This window comes from Rhyacophila brunnea, unplaced genomic scaffold, assembly GCF_057557595.1.
Source record: "Rhyacophila brunnea isolate RB1 unplaced genomic scaffold, BYU_Rbru_1.0 scaffold_3, whole genome shotgun sequence".
NCBI classification, from domain to species: domain Eukaryota; kingdom Metazoa; phylum Arthropoda; class Insecta; order Trichoptera; family Rhyacophilidae; genus Rhyacophila; species Rhyacophila brunnea.
The window spans coordinates 41440335-41464089 of record NW_028232965.1 but is presented as its reverse complement, the minus strand read 5'-3'; the positions used below and the strand labels follow the sequence as shown (position 1 = coordinate 41464089).

The window sequence follows — 23755 nt, the reverse complement described above, 5'->3', positions numbered from 1 at the left end:
TCTTTATTAACCGAAATCCTGAAAATAGCCAATGGAACATCGGCGAAGTTCAGTTTTAGCGTCCCGTCGTTTCTCAATTCAACCAATTCCTCTCGAATTCATAGAGAAAGAGCTTCTATAGATCTTTTGGCATTATTTGCAAAAGGGTTTCGAATCCAGTCGTATTGATTGTATGAAAGTAATGATGAAATTTCTTTTGCAGCAAAGTTAAATGTTTTTGAAATGGATCCAAAATAAATTATTTGTTTTCAATGATGGTTTGGTAGGTCCTTTGGTACATTTGTAGAGATCCTTGACTTAAAATTATTTGTGTTTTTTTTTGGGATCAATGTACCGCAGCACACCTAGCATCGTCTCACGGCACACCGGTTGCGGAGCACTGATATATATGACCGATCGTCATAGAGTTTATTTGAAGCATAAGTCTTGCAAAATCTTGAATAATAAATAAAATAATCATTTACATAAAATCATGTATATTTTAGGAGTCATTGAAACAACTTACATAATAATATATTATATTGATTCCTATATTAAGTATTCAATTGTAAAATATGATTGATTTTTGTTAACAAAAAAAATCATTTCCTGGCCCCTTTCATATTCTCAGCATATTGAGCGAGTCGAGCGTTAGAAAGGATATTTTGAATATCATTTTGTATTTTCAGAGCTCTGTCTAAGCTCAGATTTCTAAGTTGAATTGCTATATGTCTGCCGTACACATCAAACTCATCTTCTGTGATGGATTGCAACAGCGGAGTAATATCTAAAGTGTTTTCCGGTTCAGACTTTCGAGAACTTCGATGGCGCTTTTTTCTTTTGGTCTGACGATGATTGGGCAAAGGACTCACTGAGCGTTTCTTTCTTAGATTAAGATCTACTTCTTGAAAACAAAATTCTTGTTTTGCGGGTTTGCCCTCCGGTAGCGGAGAATCATCATTGTCTACGCGGAAGTCATCGTCATCATTGTCATGTTCATTCGTGTCCAAATCAAATGAGTCATTGAATTCCGGAACAGAAATCTTTTCAAACTGCTGAAAGAAATGTATCAATTGAAATATATATTGCGGTTCGGAATTATTATATTGGAACCTAGTTTTAAGTATTTATCCATCATTGAGATATAGTATTATAGGAGAGACGACTTTAACTAATACTCCATCGGTTGAATGAGTTCATCGTTTATAACATTTAAGAAGAATCTGAATGTTTCATAAGGGTTGACAATAATTGTTATGAGGTGGTGTGTAGCCAATGGCATTTTATTTTGCTATTATACAGCTAACTGGCTTTACATAATCCCAAACTGACAGTGGACAAGATATGATTTAAATGTGAAGCTGTAAAGCTGAGCACTAATTATTAGCAATAATAATAATACACAAATAACACTAAACCTTTAAATTAACAGAAAAAGATAATAACATTTTTGCTACTAAACTGAGAATTTATTAGCTGCAATTACATAAAGCTGTATGTTTAATATGTATACATATTGGACAATAAGGTATTGATTGAGTAATTTAGTCAATTTCACCAATATTACATTGGATGTTTTGTTTAATAATAAAGTACGACCAAAAAGACATTCGTTGTTGAAACTAGAAAATTTAAAAGAGAAACTGGGAGACTTAAAAATGCTCGGTCAAAGCAATTGGAGAGTGTCGGCGCTGGATCGTCTAGGATGGAGGAAGTTTTTGAAGGAGGCGAAGATCCACCAAGAGTAAAGTTGTTGTGCCAAAAATGTTGATGATATTGACCTAAACACATTACCATCATGTCACGTTGAGATAGAGATAGCAAATCACTATCTCAGCGTGCAGCATGTGACGTGATGGTAATGTGTCTATTCAGTTTGGAAGTTATGGTGGTATCAATTTAGACTCACCCCCGAGCATCGTTTGGTTGCAACATTTTTCAAGAAGCTGTCCATGTCAGAAAACCAATAAAGGGCGGGTGTATAAATGTGATCGGGATCTGTAGATTTCATCAAAATTCTTTTCAATTCGTTGTGATATGAACTTCTCATGCTGTGTATTTTCGTTGTGACGTCTTTCGTAGTAATATTGGCCACTGACTGCCTCATATCTTGAGCCATTCGCTCCAGAGCAGCTTCTCGTTTATCTTTTTTCTTATAATCGTCATGCTTAGGATTCCACAAACATTCATTTTCATAATAAACTTTTACAAATCGTAAAGTTACATCGTCACTCCAGGCATACCTCGGCATGATAAACGTAACCGATTATATGTATAAATGTAATGATAGGATTTACATCATTCAATATCTTTATTATATTATACGGAAAAAAAATATCGTTTCCACATTACTATATTGTATTTTTGTGCAATATTATTTTAGACATTTGACATATTGACATAATATTATCTACTTGTCTATGCATATGTAGTCTATGGTAGTTGAAAATAAACACCAATTTAAAAAATATATTGAATTAGACACATCAGAAAAAATGATTTTATGTGAGTTCCCAATGTATCATTTCATATTTCACGTATTTCCATCACATTATTAGTATTCAGTCTCTTTCGTTTATATGTTTATACATTATAAAGTGGCAACTCGCGTCTCGCCGTGAGCATAGATCGCCGATCGCCGTTCCGGCCGTCTTCTGAAACTGAAGTACGGCGTGATCCTAGGCTAGGTTGACAACAAAAGACATTTTCAGGAACTGTAAATTTATTTGCAATGTATTTTCTAAAATAAAACAGTTTTACTACGTCAAGAATTAAACCTGGTCGATCATAATTGACAAAAAATATGAAGCGGCGAAATGCCGAATGCGGCAAAATGAGGAGGCCCATAAAGCGCAACAAGATCACGGAAGGAATTTACGGAAGGTATTACTTACGACCAGTTTAACTAGGAAGATTTGTGCAAATGTACAATACTTTCACGCCAAGCTTTCGTTTCGTATTATAAATGTTATACTTCTAGCCAATTTTAAGTAATTTTAGACGTCATCAAGCGCTACTGCCATTGAAGGAAGTGCATTTAATTTACCATCTGTTCTCAGTATTATCTCTTCCGTACCCACTTTTGCCGCCAATTACGATTAAACATTATGTCGATTTATAACTGCAATTTCCTTTACAGGGATTATTGAAGTTTCTATAAAATTATACGTTAAAATGTTTATTTATTAAGTAAGTAATGCGAACTTGTTTCATTTGCTTTTAGCACTCTCCTGTACCTGAAATTTCTGTTATTGTGGGCCATGGTGATTCTTGCAGATTTTATTTTAGAATTCAGATTTGAATTCCTTTGGCCGTTTTGGATGTTAATGAGATCAGTTTACGATTCATTCAAATACCAGGGACTGGTCAGTATAACACATAAATAGTTATTGTGATTAACAAATCTGTATACTTATTTTTATCAATATTGTATTTGTACATAGGTTACGGTGATTACAATATTACTCTAACTTTGATTTATTTCATTTCTAGGCATTTTCAGTATTCTTCGTATGCATAGCTCTGACCTCAGATATGATATGTTTCTTTTTCATACCCGTCCAATGGGTATTCTTCGCTGCTAGTACATATGTATGGGTGCAGTATGTTTGGTATACAGGTAAAGATTTCTTTCTATCAATTATGTATTTTTTCTTATAAAGTAGGTATATCCCAGACTGAATAAAAAAATAGTTAAACAAATGTCATTATTTTGTTCCACTGTAATTTGAATACCAAAGGCACAAGTGCAAGATTGATTGTTCAAAAATTAAAGACGTGCATATGTTGTCATATTACTCCGGTGTCAGTAGTATAAGCATGTCGATACTTAAATAATAATACAAATTAAATAGGTACTTATAGGTATTTGTGATTATCACTTTTTACAATAGAAAATGGTGTGATTTTTTATATTTCAATTTTCCCTAGATTTTTTTTTTAATTGACATACAATAATAATTTAAGAAAACTACAATACAAATTGAATATGTATGTTAATATAAACCAAACAATGTTTAATGCCTTTCATTCGGGGCTGGGTTCGACCCAGTGAATCACAATATATTTATGTGATTTTCTCAAAGCTTTATGATTGTTTCACTTCTATTACTAACTACACCACTGTCATTGGGCCTGTTGTAATGTTCAAAAGAATATATTTAATTAACTGAATATATAACAGTGGATTAAGTGAATAAATGCACAGCCAAGGGGCACTGTAAAATATTTACATGCCATCACTGTTTGTAATTTTATTGACTCCTAATTTTGGAGAAATTACAACTTTTGTGTTCTGTATTTGTCATGATACCTACATATTATATTGTATGTATTTTATGACTGTTTAATTTAATATATTATTATCTCAGGGTACATTCTTTTTCATTCAGAACGTGCTAAGGTTATAATTAAAAGAACGACTTCTAATTTTACATGCTTAGCTTGCAAAGATACCCCAAATTCTTAATTATCGGTCTTCACATGGCAACTAAGCCCTAAAGCAATAACAACTGTTAATAATGAGGAACAGCTTTGGTACGAGCTCTTCTCATTTACATTAGATTCATAAATTTGAGATAGGTAAATATTATTCAAAGAGAGAACAATTAATAGTTATGTCTGATTTGGTCAAAAAGATGACATTGAAGATATCTCTCCCTCACTTAAAGGCTACGCTGAATTTGTTTAAAACAAAATATTATGTTCCAGACAAAGGTGTGTGTCTGCCGACAATGATCCTATGCACAGTGTTTGTGTATATGGAGGCGGGCGTGAGGCTACGTGACCTGCGTCACATGCCAGCACACCTGGACCTGTGTCGCCCCTTCGCCGCACACTGCATCGGTTATCCCGTGGTAACTCTGGGCTTCGGCTTCAAGTCCTACGTGGGCTACCGAATGCGCCAGCGCCGCCAGAGGGAGGTGGCCCGAGAGAATACCTTCTACACTCACCTCCTTCAGCAGGCGCTTCCTCTACACATGCGGACACTCCACGATCAGGTCCTCACCCGCATTATCAATCAGCTCAAATATCATAGGTCAAGTTGAATCACTTTAACCCCCAATGTGGTGGACATACAGAAGTCATTTGGAGATAAGTTTGCTGCGCCCATAGACGATTAGTGCAAGCCTGCAGTTTGCGCATGATACCTGGATTGTTGGACACACCCACTCTGCTGTTTTTCTACTGCCGTACCGGCATGCTGAATATTTTCATCTGACATGGGTTATAAACGAGATTTAGTACTGGTTTGCTGGCATAGTATCAGTCTTAATGATGCAGTTTTATGTTACAAAGAACAGTAGAACCTCGATTATCCTGACTAATTGGGGACGGATATAATCCAGATAACCAAAACAATAGTAAAACATTTTTTTACTATTATTTGAAATTGTACATTTCTTATAATCATACGAAAGTGATGATCAAAAAGGAAACCAGGTAATAAAAGACCAGATAACTGAGGTTTTACCAGTATCTTATTTGAAGTAGATATAATTATACAACTAGAGTCTGGTGTATTGACCAGTGCACATGGTAGTTACTTTGGCCGATGATTCCACTTACCGCTCCTGGTCCATAATTTTAGAAGTTTATAGTAGTTTTAGAAATTTTAGAAGTCCATGAAATGTCGCGCTGTCATATTGATTATCGATTTAATAATGCTTAAACCTTTTTCGATCTCATGCTAAAAATACTATATTGGCAAATTATGTGAAGAAAAAAAGTGTCGCAGATCGCCCTTAATTCCTCTAGACAGAGCAAATGAACGTATCGCAAAAATGGCAAGTAAGAACCCACTTTTGGGGGAAAAATATTAATTGAGATTTTAATGCTAATCAAATATATTATATTAGGTATTGTTATTTTTTAATTAAACAACTTCAAATAACTGAATTGTAACTGAAATAAATTTATGCACATTTTGTACAGCAACAAATTCTAGTATAGATGACAATTTATCTTTTAATGTAAGCATTTGAAAGCATAAACGAATCCGAATGGAGAAGAAATTGAAGAGGATTGTTTGATGATGAACCGTGATGTTTGTTTGGAGAGAGCAACGGATTCTTTAATTTTTAGTGTAAATACTGAAGTAATGACAAGAGTGAAACTGATGACAGTGGAGAAGAGTATGTGGAAAATAATGAATTTTGAATGAATTACGTAGTCTGGAATTAAAAATTTCGATGAAGAGGATATCAAAATTTGAATGTTCATTTACTACATTTTTTATTTTTATCCATAATATTAAATTATCACTATAATTTCCTGTTAATTTGGTTTTTATATTATGAATAAATAACTATATTGATATAAAAATATTGACACTTATTTACTTACTAATTACTTAAAGATACGTTTAATTTTGTTAAATCTTAAGAAGTATCAGGTAATTTAAAATTTTGACGTGTTGAAACAGCGCCATGCACAAGTAAAGCGGTCAAATAATAGTGTATAATCCTACTTATCCAATTTCAACATATCTCCTGTTATCTCTGCAAACCTTATCTTCATAGTTTTGGATGCACATCTATCTAACTCGAATGATTTTACTAGGGCAGGTTGAATTTGCAGTTTTGTTTTTTGCCCAAACCGCAAAGAAATCTCCACCCTCATGCTAATCTGTTTTATTTTTGTTCATTAATTTTATTTTACAGTCTTGAAATTAATAATTGTCATTTTTTTCAGCCCGCTATAAAGGAATCTGAAAAAACTATCTCAACCGAGAAAGTAGCAGAGGTGGCGGTCCCCGAAAAGCAGATGAACGGCAACGCCTTCCATCTGAACTCGTCGAAATCCAGCCACACCAAGAAGGGTGAAGCCAAAGGTGGTGGCGGCGGTGAAAAGGCTGTCTCCTCTCAGCATCACAATCACACGGCGCACAATCATATATCGCCGAACTCACATTTCTCAAATCACAAAGACCACGTCCGTGACAGCTCGGCAAGCGAAGCCAACGCGAGTTTGCACGATGTCAAACCCAAATCCAATCACAATCACATAGCCGCCCTGTCCAACCACAAAGAAAAGGACAAGGAGAAGGAGTCTCATGGCAAATCATACTCCGAGCCCAACCATACCAGAGCGAGTCAGGGTAAACACACCCAATCGAACGGAGTGGCCAGCGGCCACGTCACTGACAAAAATGCTACCTCGTCCGGTCAGCGCTGCGAAAGCCCACCCACCGCACCTAACGATAGGCAGTCTTCTGACTCTGAGAAGGTCTCTCCGAATCCACAGGCCCATGCCGATAAACATGAATCAGAAGTCGTCAGCAATACCGCCGGATATCCTCATCAGGTTACGGACTCCCGTGCCGAGAATGAAGTCAGCCCTGACAAAAATGTTAAAAGTATGTACACTTTCGGTTTATTAAATGTTCATAATCATTATTGATATAATCACAAGATAAATTGTTCCTCTTCATGTGGTGCTTTTTTTTATGCATTGCACGCCAATTTCTCAGCTTTATGATTTTATGCACAGGTTCCCTTGACATCTACGGTGACAATATTCTACACGAGTTTATCATGCATACATCCCACCTTATATTGCTATATATTTTCTTGTTCTTCTTCTTCCTGGCGCTACAACCCTATAATGGGTCTTAGCCTCTCTTGGCCTCCTCCAGCATCTGCCTCCATCCAAATTTATCCAAAGCTGCTTCCCTCCAGTTTAGGTCGCTCAAGGTCTTTAAATTCAACTTGTATACTTGTAACTTGCAATTATCTTGTATGAGGTCGACCAGGTCTTTGTTTGCCTTCCAGCTTCTCAAATGTCAGTTTCTTTGTCAGTGTGACTTGTCCATCTTTTGTACATGGCCCTGCCATCCAAGGCTGCCCGATTTGATTGTCTGTATGATGTGCAGTGTACAGAGCGTACAGCTCATAATTGTATCTTCGTCTCAACCCCAACAGTGGGTCATTGATGGGTCCAAAGACCCGACGTAGCATGCTCCAATCAAATGAGCCCAACAATCTTTCCCTGCTTTTGGTCATGCACCAGGTCTCTGAGCCAACAGAACTGGTCTTTTTAGCATTTTTTACAAGATGCATTTCAAGTGTCAAAACAGCACTGCTCATCGAACACCCCTTAGTCGATTCATTGCGTTTGATAAATTTTTGATTCAAATTATTCATTACAGATTCATCAAAAACATCTTTAAAATGGGAGAAAAAAGAAAATTCTGGCAGTGTTCAAAGAGAAGAGAAACGTAAAAATAAAAATAAGGATAAAGAGGCAAATAAAGAAAAAGATTCCAATGATAATCATCAAAAATACTCAGAACAAAGTAAGATCAATTAAATTATGTACATATATGTATAACATTAAAAAAGATTCTGTTTTCCTTATTATCATAATTATTGTGTTGTAAGCTGGACTTACCAATGTTATATCGTGGCTGCAGACATCTTAGCGTCAATTGGTGAAGCTACAAATCCCCCCAATCTTTTATATAGCTATACCCCGTACTCATGGCCCCCCACATTTTGACAGGACCCCAGGCCAAGATCTTTGCCAGGTCCCCTACCGATTGCTAAGGGCAAGATAATTTTCTACAGCAGCGTTTCCCAACTGATATTCTGCGGAACCTACACGTGCAGTTACATACATTTAAATGTTAATATATATGAAATAAAATAGCGGCGCAGGTAACTTTTACTATAGCATACATATATTCACTTTATTTATTTGCTGTCCAAATAGAAGAAAGAGAAAAGGAGAAGGAGAAAGAAAGTGAGTGGGCAAAAGGGGCAGAAAGAGAGAGAGCGTTGCGGTCAGCAGTGGCTGCCGAAAGACAAGCGAGAGCAGAACTCACTCAGTTGCGACAGCAAAATGAACAGCTCACTGCTAAGTATGCTTCATTATTATTATTATCCTTCACATTGGCGTGTCCTTTCAAGTTTGAAGTCAAACTTGATTGCATTAAATTAATTTTTTGAAGCAATTTGAGACACCAAACTTATATAGACGCTTCATAAATATTTACCTTCATATAATTTTATATTGTTTATTTTATTAGTAGAAAAAAAATCTGACTCCTAAACATTGGCGGCTCTATGCTCGATGATTTGGTAAGTCAGTTTTATATTATTTTAATTTGCCTTTTCGTTGTACACTTAAAAGACGTATAACAAATTGGCTTTTTATACATTATAAAAGAAGTGCTATAAATTGTTAGTTAAAAAGATAGATACCTACTTAACCTTCAAAAAAAATGTCTATTTTCACATCAAACAATCAAAAATATTTAATAAAAACTCCGTAGCTTATTAGCTTCATTTTTCATTAAACTGTCACTATCAGAAAAAGTGTTGTGTACTGTTATGAAATGGCGGGATCATGTATATATAAACACTTTTTATATTTCCACTGATTTTATTAGAAGGTAACTTTTACGATTAATATAGCAGATTACATTTTAAAGGGTAACTTTTATACAATGGTTTAACTCAGGGGGGGGCAAACTTTCTGGCTGGAGGGCCAAATTCAAGAATTCAAAATGAGCGGCGGGCCGCAAGTAAAATACCATTTTTAGATATACACTATTTATTATCATGAAAAATAAACATTACAAAAAAAAATAATGAGAAGTATTAAACTGTTTTACATTATTTTAAATTCAGGTGTTAATTTTGTAGTTGATATTCTCAAAACTGCTTGTAAATGGGCATCGGAGATATTTGATCGTAAAGAATTTTTATTGAGGTTCATGATCGAAAATGTTTGTTCACATATATAGGTTGATCCAAAAATAACGAACATTTTTCTTGCATAATCTTTAAGTTGGTTGAATTTGTCTGAATTAAGGGCATTTTAAAATTTGGGGATTTCTTCACGACGATGCAATTCTCTTAAATCAGTGTCACACGGCAGATCAATAATCTCAAGTTGTATCTCTGTCGGTACACTATCAATATCTATTGAAAATGGATCGCGTACTATTGCTAAACAAATTTTAATATATTGTCAATATTTTTTAAAAAATATATAAAAAAGTTATTCGTAATCAGAAGTACAATTAATGATATCGGGCCGCAAAAAAATACCCGGCGGGCCACATGCGGCCCGCGGGCCGCAGTTTGCCCCCCTCTGGTTTAACTGTTTAACACAATGAGTGCGGTCGATGCGTTTTAGTCAAAGGTTGTATTTAAACTAAACTAAAGAGCTATTTTTGGTTGAGTACTATAATATTACAAAACAAACAATGACATTGCATAATATGAAACTTTCAGACAACAATAGGAAGTTTGAAATAATAAAAATATAAAAAATAATACGGTTGAAACCATGCTTGGTAGGTAATATAATACATGCTCGATAAAATCGCAAGGCAATAATAATTAATAACGGAACAACGTTTTATACCTGTTTCCTTTAACACACTGAAAAATGTATTGTTATCTCTTTCTGGGACAATGACGAAAATCTTGCCTATGCTGTGTCAAAACAAATTTAAAAAAAGACTGGCGAAATGTGTGTTTTCTCCGTTTCACATATGGAAAATGAGAGAGAAAGAGAAATATGTAGAAATATTTTATCCCGGCATATTGCCAAATGCCCAAGGTATAGCGACCGAGCGGATTCTTTTTGTTTGAATTTTATACACACAGTTCGTCCGTCCGTGTGCGTCTCGCCTTGACGTGTTAGCCGATAATTATTATAATACATTGTACCTACATCTTAGATTATAACCTACATAGATTGTAAGATGTTTATTTTTGGAGGGTCATTGACCAATTGACCTAATGGACCAGCCGCTATTGCTCCTAAATATAATTATTTCAGCCAATACAAAATAATACTTCGGTGTTTTTGCAGATTAAATGGGGCGACAGCGGGTCGGCAAGCGGAGCGGGCCGCCTTGGTCAACGCCGAGAGGAGACTCACCGAAGAGAGAAGAGCTCGGCAAGCGGCCGACGCTCGACATCATAGGCTGCAAAAGTATGCAATCCGACTGATCGACTGTGGCCTTTCTAGCAATGCTCTAAACCAGTGTTTCCCAAGCTTTCGACATCTGTGTACCCCTTCTATAATTTTCATAACACTGAGTACCCCTCGTGAAAAAAAATGCATATACTTTAATAACAATAAAAATATATTTATTTTTTCCTTTTGTACTAAGTACCTACATAAACAAAATAATAATAATCGAAAAATAAAATTCATTCATAATAAAATATGTATACCTAAATAAAATCAATAAAAGTTTATGAATGACATTCATTATAATCAGTGAGAAGGATGAAATTATTTATGTTGAGATGATAGATCATCATAATATGGTTCCCTGGTTGTTAATTTTAAGCTGAGATGCAGTTCCAAGTTGGAAAAGGCAAGATGTATTTCAGGACTTTCTCTGTTAAAACTGGATACATATGTTGCATAATAATATGCAACCAGAATGATGTTAAAGTACACTCCTAATATGTATTTATTTTTCAAGAATCCGTCTGAAGCTAATTCCAACAATTGCTCTTCCGCATACGATAAACCTTCTAGCATGGATGTCGTATTAATGCTTGTTGCACCAGGTACAGCCAAAGCCCAGTGCAGCGCGTACCCCCTCCAAACTCTTCCCGTACCCCAGGGGGTACAGCCCTGTGATTTATTATGGAATTTCACTTGCATAGTTGATTCTGTCTTCCTGACTTCTCAGAACTTAATTAAACCTGTGATCGTGTCAATTCTATTTTTCCAAATCATGCATTATAGAAATATCCAGATCATTCATTCTGCATCAAATTTTAAATATTAGCATAACAGTGAAATATTATAATCCTAGATAATATTATGTCATACATTTTAATATTATTATAGTCTCTCAAAACTGTTGTCTACTCTATACACATATATGACTTGAATGATTTGGACAATAGGTCAGGAGAGTGCGCAGAATGGTGCCGGCAACGCCGCACGGCTCTGGAACAGGAAGCAAGTGGACTGAGAAGTGAACTTCAACAGAGTCGCGAGCACAATCATACTGTAACGCAGCAGCTACATGCCGCAGAGCAACAGGTCACTCGTCTTGACATTTTTCACTATCACGTGTGACATTATTGCACAAATAATCAATTGATAATATGTTATCTTCTACCGAACACATTCTAACTTTTGGTTTAAAAAAGCAGGTGAGCAGTCTGGAGGCGCGGTCGAGAGAAAACGGGCCAGAAGCGTGGCGAACCACGCTGGCCGCCCTCAGCGAGAGACTGCAACACCTCGAAAGATCTCTCTCCGCCGAGACCAGAATCAAACTTGATCTCTTCTCCGCTGTCGGGGAGGCCAAGAGGCAGCTGGGCCTCCGAGAAGGTGACACTTCTTTCCAAAATTTTTATTTAACTTCTTTTTCTATAATATCATACTCAATTTCTTCACTTTGATGCTGTGCCGAAGAACCTTTGTTAAACTGAATACGGTGGTCATTTATTTTCAGGGGTGATCCGAGCGCAAGAGAAGGAGATGGATGAGCTGAAAGGGAAGATAGCGCAGATGCTGGCCGTCATGCCGTCCGACTCTTTTGTCCCGTCGGGGGTAGCCGGTAGCTCCAAGCTGAGGCTCGCTTCTTTCCCTCTCCCTCTCCCGCTGCCTCTGTCCCACTCGCTCTCCCCTTCCCCCCGCTCCCTGTCCCTCGCCCGTCCTCTCTCACAGCAACAGCAACTTCCCCGCCGTTCCCTCTCCCCTTCGCCTTCCTCGCTGCAGCACGGGCAGCAAGGCGGTCCCCCCCACGGCCTGGGCAGCGTCAACAGCATGAGCAACCTGGACCCCAATGCCACGGCGTACACCCCCAAGGGGGCTCCTGTTCAGTGTGGCCCCGCCGCTGAAGCCTGAGCCGCCTGTCCCTCCGAGCGGTTCCGTTTCCTTTTCGCTCGACGCGAATTCTCTGATGAACTTTGAAAACTTTCAAAAACAAATCATCGGCGTTTTTGTCTTAATTTGGATCGGGTATCGATGTATTTACAACACTTTATAATTTTACATTTTGAACCTTGAAAATCAATTTTTTTATTCCTGATGACTGACATATTGAAATGACAATTTCTACCCAACGGAAATGCTATTATATTTTTCAACAGCAGTTATTTCTGAACCCGTTTGACTAAAAGGAGACTAACCGCATCCTGGGAGAGATTGCTGACACATATTTACCTATTTTTTTTTCTTCTTTTTTTCTAACAATAGAGATTTCAAAAAGTCCAAGCGGATGTACGTATTTCGATCTGACTTTGGCGTTATTATTATTTATGTGAAACGGCATTACGTTAAGAAAATATGGCTTCGACCCATCGGTTCTGTTTTAAGAATCGTATTAATTTTTTCGAAAGCTCCATTCGGATCATTCGTTTTAAAACTATCGAGCCCGGAATCTCTTGTATTATTTTTGTATTATAGGTAACTTATTAATGAATATCATTGGTACGCGTGCTAGATGAACTCGTCAAACTTTAGTTTAATCACTTCAATATCTTCGATGAACTGTAAATTCTTTTTCACGGATCGATTGTTTTGGATCTGTTTGCTTCGCCATTTCCTACGTGTTGGAAAAATATACTTTTGATATCAATTTCTTATTGTATTATCTAAAATTTAAGCCCAGGTTACTCGATTTTGCACCCACGGTGGCCGTGTTCATAGAGTTGTTGTCCTGAAGCCATCGGTCACTGATTCGATCCCGTGACTGGGCAGAAAATGGATGTTGTTTTATTCAATGTGTGTTTGATTAAGTTAATTGGTTAACATACATTCCTTGTAAAATTGTCCAATTAAAACAGCATCCACTCTGCGTAGGAGCGAACTTGGCTTTTAACCGGATGTATCTACAAATCCGTGCTTGCAAGGCCGGCCATAGAAAATGAGAGTGTGTATACACGCTTTACGATACACTCACTACACTAACCCCGGTCGGTTGTTTTAAATATATTAATATATTGTACACAATATACTGCCATCTGTTATAACCATGGTGATATTCTTAACCGATATAGATTGAAGTTTTTATGATTCTTTTAATATATTTCTAAATAATGGTGTTTCTAAGGTTTTATTTTTTCATAGAAATTCATGGCCCACCGGGTACCACCATTCTAATAACTCGCGGCATGCACCTCAAAACATGCAATGGTTCTTTCTAGATAGTCTGTCATTGGGTGACAAACTTCGATGCATCTCTAGTGGAACATGAACTCATCGTTATAGCCTGAAAGGTATCAATTCTTCTTAAATTAGCCTTCACAAATTTGTGGACTCTTCCAATGTCAATCGCCAACTTTACTATCCTTCCAACTTATGGAGGTGTACCAGGGGCAATAAAATTTTGAAATCACCGTAGGAAATGGTCAAGCAATATACAATTAGCGATTACGGCGAATTTGAATTATTGCTACAAATTTAACCCTCGTCAAAGTATTTGATGGGATCTATTATTTTTGTAATGTGATTTCAGACTATTAATGTAAAAAAAACACATAGTTTTAAATGTTTCGTTGTAGGTCGAAGGTACCGACAGTCGTATTTATTTTTATCGTGATAGAAAGTGAAAGGACGGTGGCTTTTCAGCACCGGAGGCATAATAAATTATTGTCATGTATAAATGTTACTACTTAATGAAAGTTGTGTTAGTGAAGTTTACCTGTAGTTAGTTTAATTACGTACAAGTACAATTTTTGAGAAACGATTATTTTGGATAGCTTTATTTGATATGTCCATGTCACTTCCAAAACGGAAATAATTATTCTTCTTTGATTATAGGTTTAAAAAGCCGAAACATGAGAGATTAACGTTTGGGCTCGGCCATCAACTACTAATAACCCGCACGACATATCGTTTCCTGACGAAACATAGTTTCCTGGCGACACATAATATATTATCTGCTTAAATTGTTGCAAAATGTAGACGCCTTTGTGGTTTTATTTGGTTTAACGATTTCCCTCCGTTTAGTGCAATAACCAATCTTTCAAATCAATTAACAGCCTTGAATATGAGAATTTATAACATACATTATATATTTCTCGACATTTTATTGCACTCTCATAGTTGTCATGTATCTAAATTGATACTGTATCTAATTGTATAACATAATTTTAGTAGATCCAATGTATTGTGTGTAGCGTGACGAATATAATATTACCTACAAAATATTGTCATAACATTACCAGATATTAATTTGAATCTCACGCATAGCTACTACATATTAAAATAAATGTAACTATCCTTTAGGAAACCACTACTCTTCCTACAAACTAAAGTCATCAATATGGTATTTATTTTTGTAATTGATATCATTGGAAATGACCAAATTTGACGTCAAGACTGTGCCAACTGAAGCCCAAATAGTATAAATATTAATATTATTGTATAGTCTCTCACTGTGTTACTGTGATTTCATACGGTTTTCTTCCTTAGCATAATAATTTGACTACTTAAAAATATCTCATTACAGATCTGTATCAATTCGATGATTCAGTCATGCTGGTGCATTTCTTTTATATTTTTATGTAATATTTATGTTTATGTGATAATATTAATTTAGTGTATTAAAATTAGTCATTAGTTTTGTTTATACATATGGATGTTATAAACCCGATATGGCTGTAAAAAGGTACAAAACAAATGTTTTTATTGTAAAATGTCTGCAGTATGTTGATTTTTTTTAATAAAAACAATTTGATAGATATTGCCCAATTGCATTTCTCCCCAGTCAGCCGTTTTCTGTACATTTTGGCAAATTTTAGAATTAATAAGTGTTTTATTATCCTTTAGGAGGTGCACAAAAGTATCTTAAAAACACTGCGGAGTTGACATTACATTTAAAAATGACATACCGCTTCGGTTCTATTCTGAGAGCTGGGTGCGGTTCCTGATCCTTACAGAAATATTTATCAAACTTATGGGTTGTGCATTTGTAGTATTTTCTCATTACGAAAATCCATTTCATTTTATATAATTTTATTTCGGACGACAGTTTACAATCAGCATTAAATTTATCGATTAAGTTCATACACATTATATTTCGGCAAACATTACGTACTTAATTTATTATCCTAGAGCATAGATTTAAACCTCGGTGAAATGTGGTAAACATTTTTGAACTTTATTCTCCAAGTGGATATGATCAATAATTCCTATCCGAAACTATATCTTCCTTTGTTAATATTTTATGACAATTCTACGTTGTATGTATATTTTACAGTCTCTGACTTCTTTTTGATAGACATAAAGTTGATATTGTATGTCAAAAATATCATTTGATCTCTTACATTGAAATGAATTTTACAGATTGTGTAAAATTTGAGATTCATCAAATGGAAATATTTCCTTAATTACTTTGTAATAAATAAATGCTGTGACAGCAATAAAGAAAATCAACAAATCAATGAGTCTTTTATTTCTAAAATTGAACACCGTAAAACAGAGGTTTTCAAAGTGTTGCACCGCATGATATATAAAATTCCAATAATTCCGGGCAATCGTAACTCAATATATCAATATGCAGAACAGTGATAACAGCATACTGCTCCTCCAATTGCAGATATTACACATGTAATCAAAATTTAAATAAAACTGAAAAATAGGGTATATGTGTGTTGACTTTGAAGTTTTGAGAAACAGGTGAATTACCCTGCCATATAGATACTTTGTATTTTCGGATGCCGTGAAAAAATCATGATAAAAAAATATTCTTCAAAGTTAAAATTTATGGAAAAGAAATGCTCATTCATAGTGATTTTGAGATTGATTTTATTTTACGATGGAATGATTTACATTAATATTAATACAAATCTATAAAAAAAACAATACGGTGTAACCCTGTCGATTTCTAAAATACCTAATGGAATTCAGGAGATAACTCATTTTTCAATGTGAATTTTGCTATGTACATAAATGCACGGCAATCGTTAAGTTTTAAGTTGCAAACACATAACCTTATTTCTTTTCATAAATAAGACTGCAGTCTAAATACTGGTGTATTTGCGCATTCCTTGTATGTATTTTAAACTATCGCGATAATAACTGTTAACATGTAAAAGTGCTGACTCACTAGCAAATTATATTGTATCTTCCATTACAGATAACTGATTATAGAAATGATGACACAAATTTTAAATTAGAACAATTTGTCCTCAGCTTTTCCAGCTCTAAATTTTACGGTAATGTGCTACATTTATAGTTATTACTACCCCCCCCCCCCCCATACAAGTCTTTGAGAAATAGAATTATAGTGATTTTTGTTATTTTTCTAAGGTCTCTTGGATTTCAAATTATTTAACAGGATTATACCGTATGAGGGGGAAAAATATTTCTAACATAGTTGTTAAAAATTGTAACCGCCTGCCACATAATAACAATCAATGTAAAAGGCATCCCTGTACAAACTCGCTGATTTAGTGATAGATAAGCCAGCTTATAATTCTAAAATTCTCGCTTTCGTCAACATCTTGTGAATACTTGTTTTCATTTTGATGGCACTATTCAAGCTGACACTCCTGAGCTGGGCAGCGACATATCTTCCGAACAAATCGAATTCATCTTCTTCATCATCGTCATCCGCCGTCAGGCTGAAATCCAACCTTTCGGGGGATTCATGTGATCTTTTGCGTGATTTTGCTTTTTTCTGTTCTGTTTTGACGCTTCTCAGCCTGTGGGACAATCGGGTGTTATCGTATTTGATATCTTCATTATCTGAACAGGCGTTTGTGATAAAATCGGGGTCATTGAAGAAAGAATCTTCATGTTTTGATTCATCTGATGAATCACCATGGTTTCCGTTCGAATCTTCAGCATTCCATGTATCGTGGTCAGAACTCGAACTTTTCGGAATTATCAAAGGGCCCGCCTGAAAAAATGAACATTCAGTATTTTTGGATCTTACACGCATGACATCTTGAAAAGTGGTATCGTGGGTTCAAGTTGGATAAAAAAGAATGAATCTTAAATTATTTGAACACGACATGATTAAAAATGAGAATTCAATACATTTAGACTTGTATCAAACAAGTGTTTATTATAGAACTTTACGGCTTTTCCTTTATTTTATTTCATTTTAACAGAATACTAAATTTCTCCACTGCAACCACAAAAGAAATAAGTACTTGATCAATGTGTATTTCCTCTTATTGATTTTCACTCAACAACTTACTGTCTGGGCAACACTCCGACTGAGTGTAATAAATAGCATTGGTTGTTCCAAGACGACTTCTGTGATTGCACTATGTGGTCTGCAGTCACTGTTTAGTGTAATGAATTGAAGGGAGCTTTATGATACCATCTTTAAAAACATTATCTCTTCAACTTAATGCTAAATAATAATAAACACCGTCATTTCATATATAAAGAAATATTAATGGATGAGGGCAATCTTTTAAAAAATCATTACGAAATACACTCACCAGATTGAATTTGCATTCACCACGACCGTGGATAGGGAAAGAATTTGGGACAAAAGTTCGCCAAAAGTACAAAATTCTTCTCTCTTTACATCGGTCTTAACAACATACATAATTATGTTTTTTGTTGATTCTGTGAGAGGCCAAGGAAGGCATACAATATTTAAATTTACCAGACCTAGGTACCTAATTGTATCATGGGCTAAAACAAATGATGAGTAAATTTGTCGAGGGTACACATAAGTAATTAAATAAATTATACTATGAAAACTTACCGATGCAGTCTTTCTAAAACTGATATCCTTCAGATGTTTGTCCATTTCAGCAAACCAATAAAGACTAGGTTGATAAATGTTGTCAGGGTCAGTGGACTTCCTCAAGATTTTCTTAACTTCATCCTGATATGTTGTTCTCAAATTTTTAATCTTTGTTTTAACATCTAATATATCATCCAGATCTTTGATAAATACCCTCGCTTCTTTGAAAAGCCTCTCATATGCGGCTTCACGTTTCACTTTACTTTTATAGTCTGGATCTTTAGGATTCCATAAACACTCGTTTTTTAAATAAATCTTTACAAACCGTAAAGTGGCTTCAGCGCTCCAGCGATTCAGCATTCTTTTATGATTATTGAAGAGAATTAGTTATAAAAGTATTTAATAAAATGGATTAAAATCGACTGCGATTTTCTAGTCAATATTATTGACTTGTCAAACCACAAAAAATTATCGCAGTATGGAAAACAATCAGACAAAAATAGGGCCATCAAAAAAATATCAATACTTTTTACCGACACTGTTATTCGGTACCAATACCGATATTTTTCAATTATTCTTATTTCATGAAAATAAAGCCTCGCAGATAAGGGCCTCCGCCCATGGCAACGACTGGCCGATGCAACGTGACTATACGGCGAATCTATAAGTATCTTATCTATGAACGTAACACGGCCCATAATCGGCCAATCGGTAGTCGAAAATGTCCCGATGCTGACAATTCCCAGTGGTCGGAAAGCAATAGTATGCTTTTTGGTAGCATGGCGTACTCTAGATCTGTGTTTTTCAACCATTTTGGGTTAGCAACACACTTTAACTAGGTACCTAACTAGGATTATGCGACACGCCAAAATCGTTAAATTAAAAAAGTTCTTAAAATAATAATACATTTTACTTATTATAGTTTTGCACTAATTGGAAAACAATGTTCTATAGAACGACGATTTATAAAATTTTACGACAGAAAAGGGTGAAGAGTATCTTAGATTTAGTTTTAAATTAAATGCTTATCATGGACATTACAGACATGTAAATTGTTTGAAAATTCAAATTCAAGACTAAAAAAAACTATTTTACAATAATTATATGAATACTGAGGGTATGTTTGATAGATTTTTAAGTTTTCTATATTTTCCTAATTGTATAAAGTTTGTCGATACTGTACGTAAACCAAAAATATGGATTACTAAGTTTGAATCAACTCTTAGCCAGGCTGGTCTATCCGTCCCACCGGCGATACTATACTCTCACCCCATTGACTCGTCAGCGGTACCAGCGCTAACCCCTATCCCATTACCTCTCCTCCAGAAAGTCGACAGCTACACCCACCGTACTATAAATAATTTCGGTCTGAGTACTATCCACGATATAAACATGGTAAGAAATAAACGATAATAAAAAAAATCTTAGAGATTTCATTTCTACATTTTAAAAAATACACCAAAAGTAGCATAATCCATACCATAATTTGGTGCGAAGAACTTTAATTTCGTTATGGAGGAAAATTTGGAGGGCCGAGAAAAATAAGTAAAAAATAGACACAGTGTCTTATATGTATTATTAGAAAATTAAGCCCTGACGGCTAAAATTATTAAACATGGAACATGCTTTGCCTACTGATTCTCTGAATGCTGGTTGTCCAAATACGAAAGAAAATTTATTTGTCAAAGTAACCGACTCCAAAGGATTCGAACAATTTAACTTTTCTGAAAATTATGTAATTACAATAATAAAACTTAACTAATAATAACAGACGAACAATACGTCGCACAGACTGTATGCTACTGAACAGAGACTGATATACTTACTACTAAACGTAAAATTAAAAATAATCATAAAAGTAAGTAATCGGGGCGGGGCCCGGGCCGTGGGCAGGCTGGGCGTCTATAGTTATTCTAGGTCTGTTTTTTGTAATGCTTTTATGTTTAAATATTCGAAACAAAACCGATTTTCTCAGATTTGCAGACCGGAGGTAAAAAATATGACTCAGAATTTCTCAAATTTAATCGTTACATTTTTGTGGCAAATAAAAATTTATACATTTTCAACCGAAGACAACGACGTGTACTATAAATTTTGATATTGCGTACTATAATTCGGCGACAAAAAATGGTACCAAACTGCAATAATAAGATCTATCAATAATAATGATCTAAGATAATTATACATAGGTTATGATCAATTAGGTACCGGCCGTCACTGGAGTTGCACCGTGGACGGTAGCTTAACGCTTTCGCTGCTGAAGAGATAATGAGATTTTAATTGCCCCCTTTAAAATGCACGTTAATTACATCGATCGGCCGCCTGGTCATTACGCACCGTGTGCGTCTTCCGCGTCCAAAGTATTAAACATTATAAAATCTCATAGGAACCAATACTTTTTAACCGATACTTCGACACAATACCAGTATTGATACGATACCGATACTTTTTGTTTCGACAGCTGACCTAGACAGGCTCAACTGTCAAAATCTCGTTTGCAGAGTTGCCATTATAGAAAACAGGATTAATAGTAATGAAATGAATTTGACCATTTGGTAACCTATTTTGGTTGTCAGCTAAGGCTGCAGTGTTACCAACAGTACTATAATTATAGTATTTTTGTACTATAATTTTAGTCCGCGTACTGCCGTACTATGTACGATATAAAACAGGTACCTATAGTACGCCCAAAATACTATAATTTTGAATATTGGAAAAAATATATGAAAAGTACTAAATTCCAATATTTCCGTTCGATAAATTGGTGCAAAGTAATCTCGCAATATAAGAAGATTTGGAGAACTTGGAAAAAAAATTGCTCGAAAAACGTAAATTAATCCCTTGACTTTGGTTTAAAATGAAATTTCTTGAAATCTTCGGTAAGCATTTTTGGTGGCAGGTGGTACCTAAATAAAAAGGGGTCTCGGAGTTTCTCAAATTCTCTGTTGTTTTTTTTTCTGAGAAACAAAAAACCTGGTACATTTTCAATAGATGACAACGCGTACTATATGTTTTCCCCAAATACTATAATTTTGGAGGCTCTGTACTATAATTTCACTTTGAAAAGATGGCAGCACTGTAAGGCTGCGAACACGTGGCAAATTTCAAATGCGTTTGCTCTGCGTAGATATAAAAAGTTTTGAAGGAGATTTTTTTTTTGAAACTGCAACCTGTTGCGAGAGTATTTATCTCTCAGTACAGTGGCGTACAAGGGTAAACAAATCAATATAAAAGCAGTACATAATATTACCTACATTTATTTTCCCACTATTGCTTCTTTTGGAGCTGGACTATTTTATATCGAAAGCGTTTTGAAAATTACCTATTATGTATCATCATAAACTTTGTCTGATCAATACTATCGACCGAGGGTACTTGATGGAGTTTGAATTTAAATTCTAATTGATTCCATTTGAGTAATTTTTTGCGACCCGGGTTTTGCCTTTCAGCATCTTCACGCGCTGTGTGCACTCGCCTATGGCAAATTCACATTAACATCTAATTTTAGCTTATTAATACGATTAAAAGAGATTATAAGTTAATACATGAACAAAGGATAAAAACTTTATTACTTACCTAGATACCTACTAAGTAAAGGATGAAGTATAAAAACATATTTTGAATAATTTGAATATTTGCAGTGTTTCTAAATTAATACATTAGGTAGGTAAGCAGTTTTACAAAATAAAATAAAAAGTTGTGACACAGCTATGAGAAAAAGTATTTCACCAGAAGGAAGGCTCGCCATAACTATAAAGTAAACTAAACCATTATTATTTATTTTGTAGTATGTACTTATTTAATTTATTTTTAATTAGTTGACACTTTTATCTTCTATAGACAAACTAAAATGGAAATGGGTAATAATAATTATATATTGAAGTGAGAATAATGAATACATACCTACTACTATTGATAGTTGCCTGTGTACTTGTTTAGGTACATAATATGTATATAAATATGATATATTATATCATATTTATATTAATTATTGTTTTTTGTTATAATACCTATATTAGTTGTAAATAATTGACAAATAAAATTTTGATAATTTATATATCCAGCCGCTACAGTACCTAAGGCGTGCATTATTGAAGCAAGTATTAATAGACAATTTTGAAAAGTTTTTAAATAAAATCTGTCAGAATTTTAAATGAATGGTAAGTATTTATTTCAAAGTATCGGTATAAGCCCGCCAGTTTTAATGTTGAATGTAAAATATTGGTACAGCACGAAATAATATTCAAAAATCAGTAGTAAAAATAAATAATCATTATTTAAAGGCGTGCATTTTTGAAGCAAGTATTAATAGACAGTTTTGAAAAGTTTTTAAATAACAACTGTCAGAATTTTAAATGAATGGTAAGTATTTATTTCAAAGTATCGGTATAAGCCCGCTAGTTTTAATGTTGAATGTAAAATATTGGTACAGCAAGAAATAATATTCAAAAATCAGTAGTAAAAATATATAATCATTATTTAAATGACATGGGCCAATAGATCAAATCAATATCCATTATTATTTTGATAGTATGAAAAGTAAAAAACATTCAATGGGGCGCACGGCATTTTAGGGTTACCATTATCGCATATAAAGTATATTAGTCTATGCATTCATGAATATCGGTAAGAACAAACTATTTATGATTACATTATTATTAAAAGAAGATCAACTAAGGCCTACCGCGCATGAACGATTTCCTATCTTACGGTCAACAATCGAGGAGTTGTAACCATCGTATTGCAATGCAACCCTGCGCATGGACGATCGAGCGAACGGTCGAATTGAAAATCTGTGTTCAGACACAAAATTTTACACCGATTCCAACCGGCCGGGGTCCCATTGGCAATGCTTTTAAATGAGAGCCCGCACATGACAAGTCATGGCCGGCCGAGAGTGCACTCATACATGCACGCACAAGTGACGCGGTCGTATGTAGCGCACGCATACATCGAACCGCCACATTTGACTTGACAGTTCATCGATGCGTACCTATTGGCTTTGCATGCGCGTACCAGTCCCATTTTTTCAGTTTCTTTCTTCATAAATTAATATTATATACACCCACATTTTAAAACAGTTTGATAATCTATACAAAAACTCTATATATTATATAATATAAGCTCTACAAA

General features: G+C 34.9%; 3 protein-coding genes across 4 annotated transcripts; 1 reads left to right on the top strand and 2 right to left on the bottom strand.

Moving 5' to 3' along the window:
- Nucleotides 1-455: 455 nt before the first annotated feature.
- LOC147068382 (uncharacterized) lies at nt 456-2391 on the bottom strand. Of its 2 annotated transcripts, none has more exons than XM_085953424.1 (2): nt 1889-2391; nt 456-1034 (listed from the first exon to the last, which is right to left on the bottom strand). In XM_085953424.1, exons 1-2 carry the CDS (start codon nt 2228-2230, stop codon nt 582-584), a joined length of 795 nt encoding a protein of 264 aa, XP_085809550.1. In that variant the 5' UTR covers nt 2231-2391; the 3' UTR covers nt 456-581. The 2 variants fall into 2 exon arrangements, with proteins under 2 accessions (XP_085809550.1, XP_085809551.1); XM_085953425.1 differs by having other exon boundaries at nt 456-1031.
- A 250-nt stretch (nt 2392-2641) lies between these two features.
- Nucleotides 2642-12961, top strand: LOC147068381 (macoilin-1). Its single transcript, XM_085953418.1, has 11 exons — nt 2642-2862; nt 3203-3344; nt 3472-3598; nt 4690-4979; nt 6673-7336; nt 8129-8275; nt 8692-8839; nt 10807-10929; nt 11865-12003; nt 12117-12294; nt 12419-12961. Exons 1-11 carry the CDS (start codon nt 2783-2785, stop codon nt 12811-12813), a joined length of 2433 nt encoding a protein of 810 aa, XP_085809544.1. The 5' UTR covers nt 2642-2782; the 3' UTR covers nt 12814-12961.
- Nucleotides 12962-15920: 2959 nt separating this feature from the next.
- LOC147068380 (uncharacterized) lies at nt 15921-19102 on the bottom strand. Its single transcript, XM_085953426.1, has 2 exons — nt 18641-19102; nt 15921-17815 (listed from the first exon to the last, which is right to left on the bottom strand). The coding sequence occupies exons 1-2, from the start codon at nt 18980-18982 to the stop codon at nt 17384-17386; spliced, it is 774 nt and encodes a 257-aa protein (XP_085809552.1). The 5' UTR covers nt 18983-19102; the 3' UTR covers nt 15921-17383.
- Nucleotides 19103-23755: the final 4653 nt, after the last annotated feature.

Excerpts from the sequence above, each read along its gene's own strand:
- LOC147068382 (XM_085953424.1), bottom strand. The coding sequence starts at position 2,230 with ATGCCGAGGTATGCCTGGAGTGACGATGTAACTTTACGATTTGTAAAA. Across the intron at positions 1,035-1,888 it reads CAACCAAACGATGCTCGGGG|CAGTTTGAAAAGATTTCTGT; the intron begins GTGAGTCTAAAT and ends CATTTCTTTCAG.
- LOC147068381 (XM_085953418.1), top strand. The coding sequence starts at position 2,783 with ATGAAGCGGCGAAATGCCGAATGCGGCAAAATGAGGAGGCCCATAAAG. Across the intron at positions 2,863-3,202 it reads ACGGAAGGAATTTACGGAAG|CACTCTCCTGTACCTGAAAT; the intron begins GTATTACTTACG and ends ATTTGCTTTTAG. Across the intron at positions 8,276-8,691 it reads TCAAAAATACTCAGAACAAA|AAGAAAGAGAAAAGGAGAAG; the intron begins GTAAGATCAATT and ends CTGTCCAAATAG.
- LOC147068380 (XM_085953426.1), bottom strand. The coding sequence starts at position 18,982 with ATGCTGAATCGCTGGAGCGCTGAAGCCACTTTACGGTTTGTAAAGATT. Across the intron at positions 17,816-18,640 it reads GTTTTAGAAAGACTGCATCG|GCGGGCCCTTTGATAATTCC; the intron begins GTAAGTTTTCAT and ends TCATTTTTTCAG.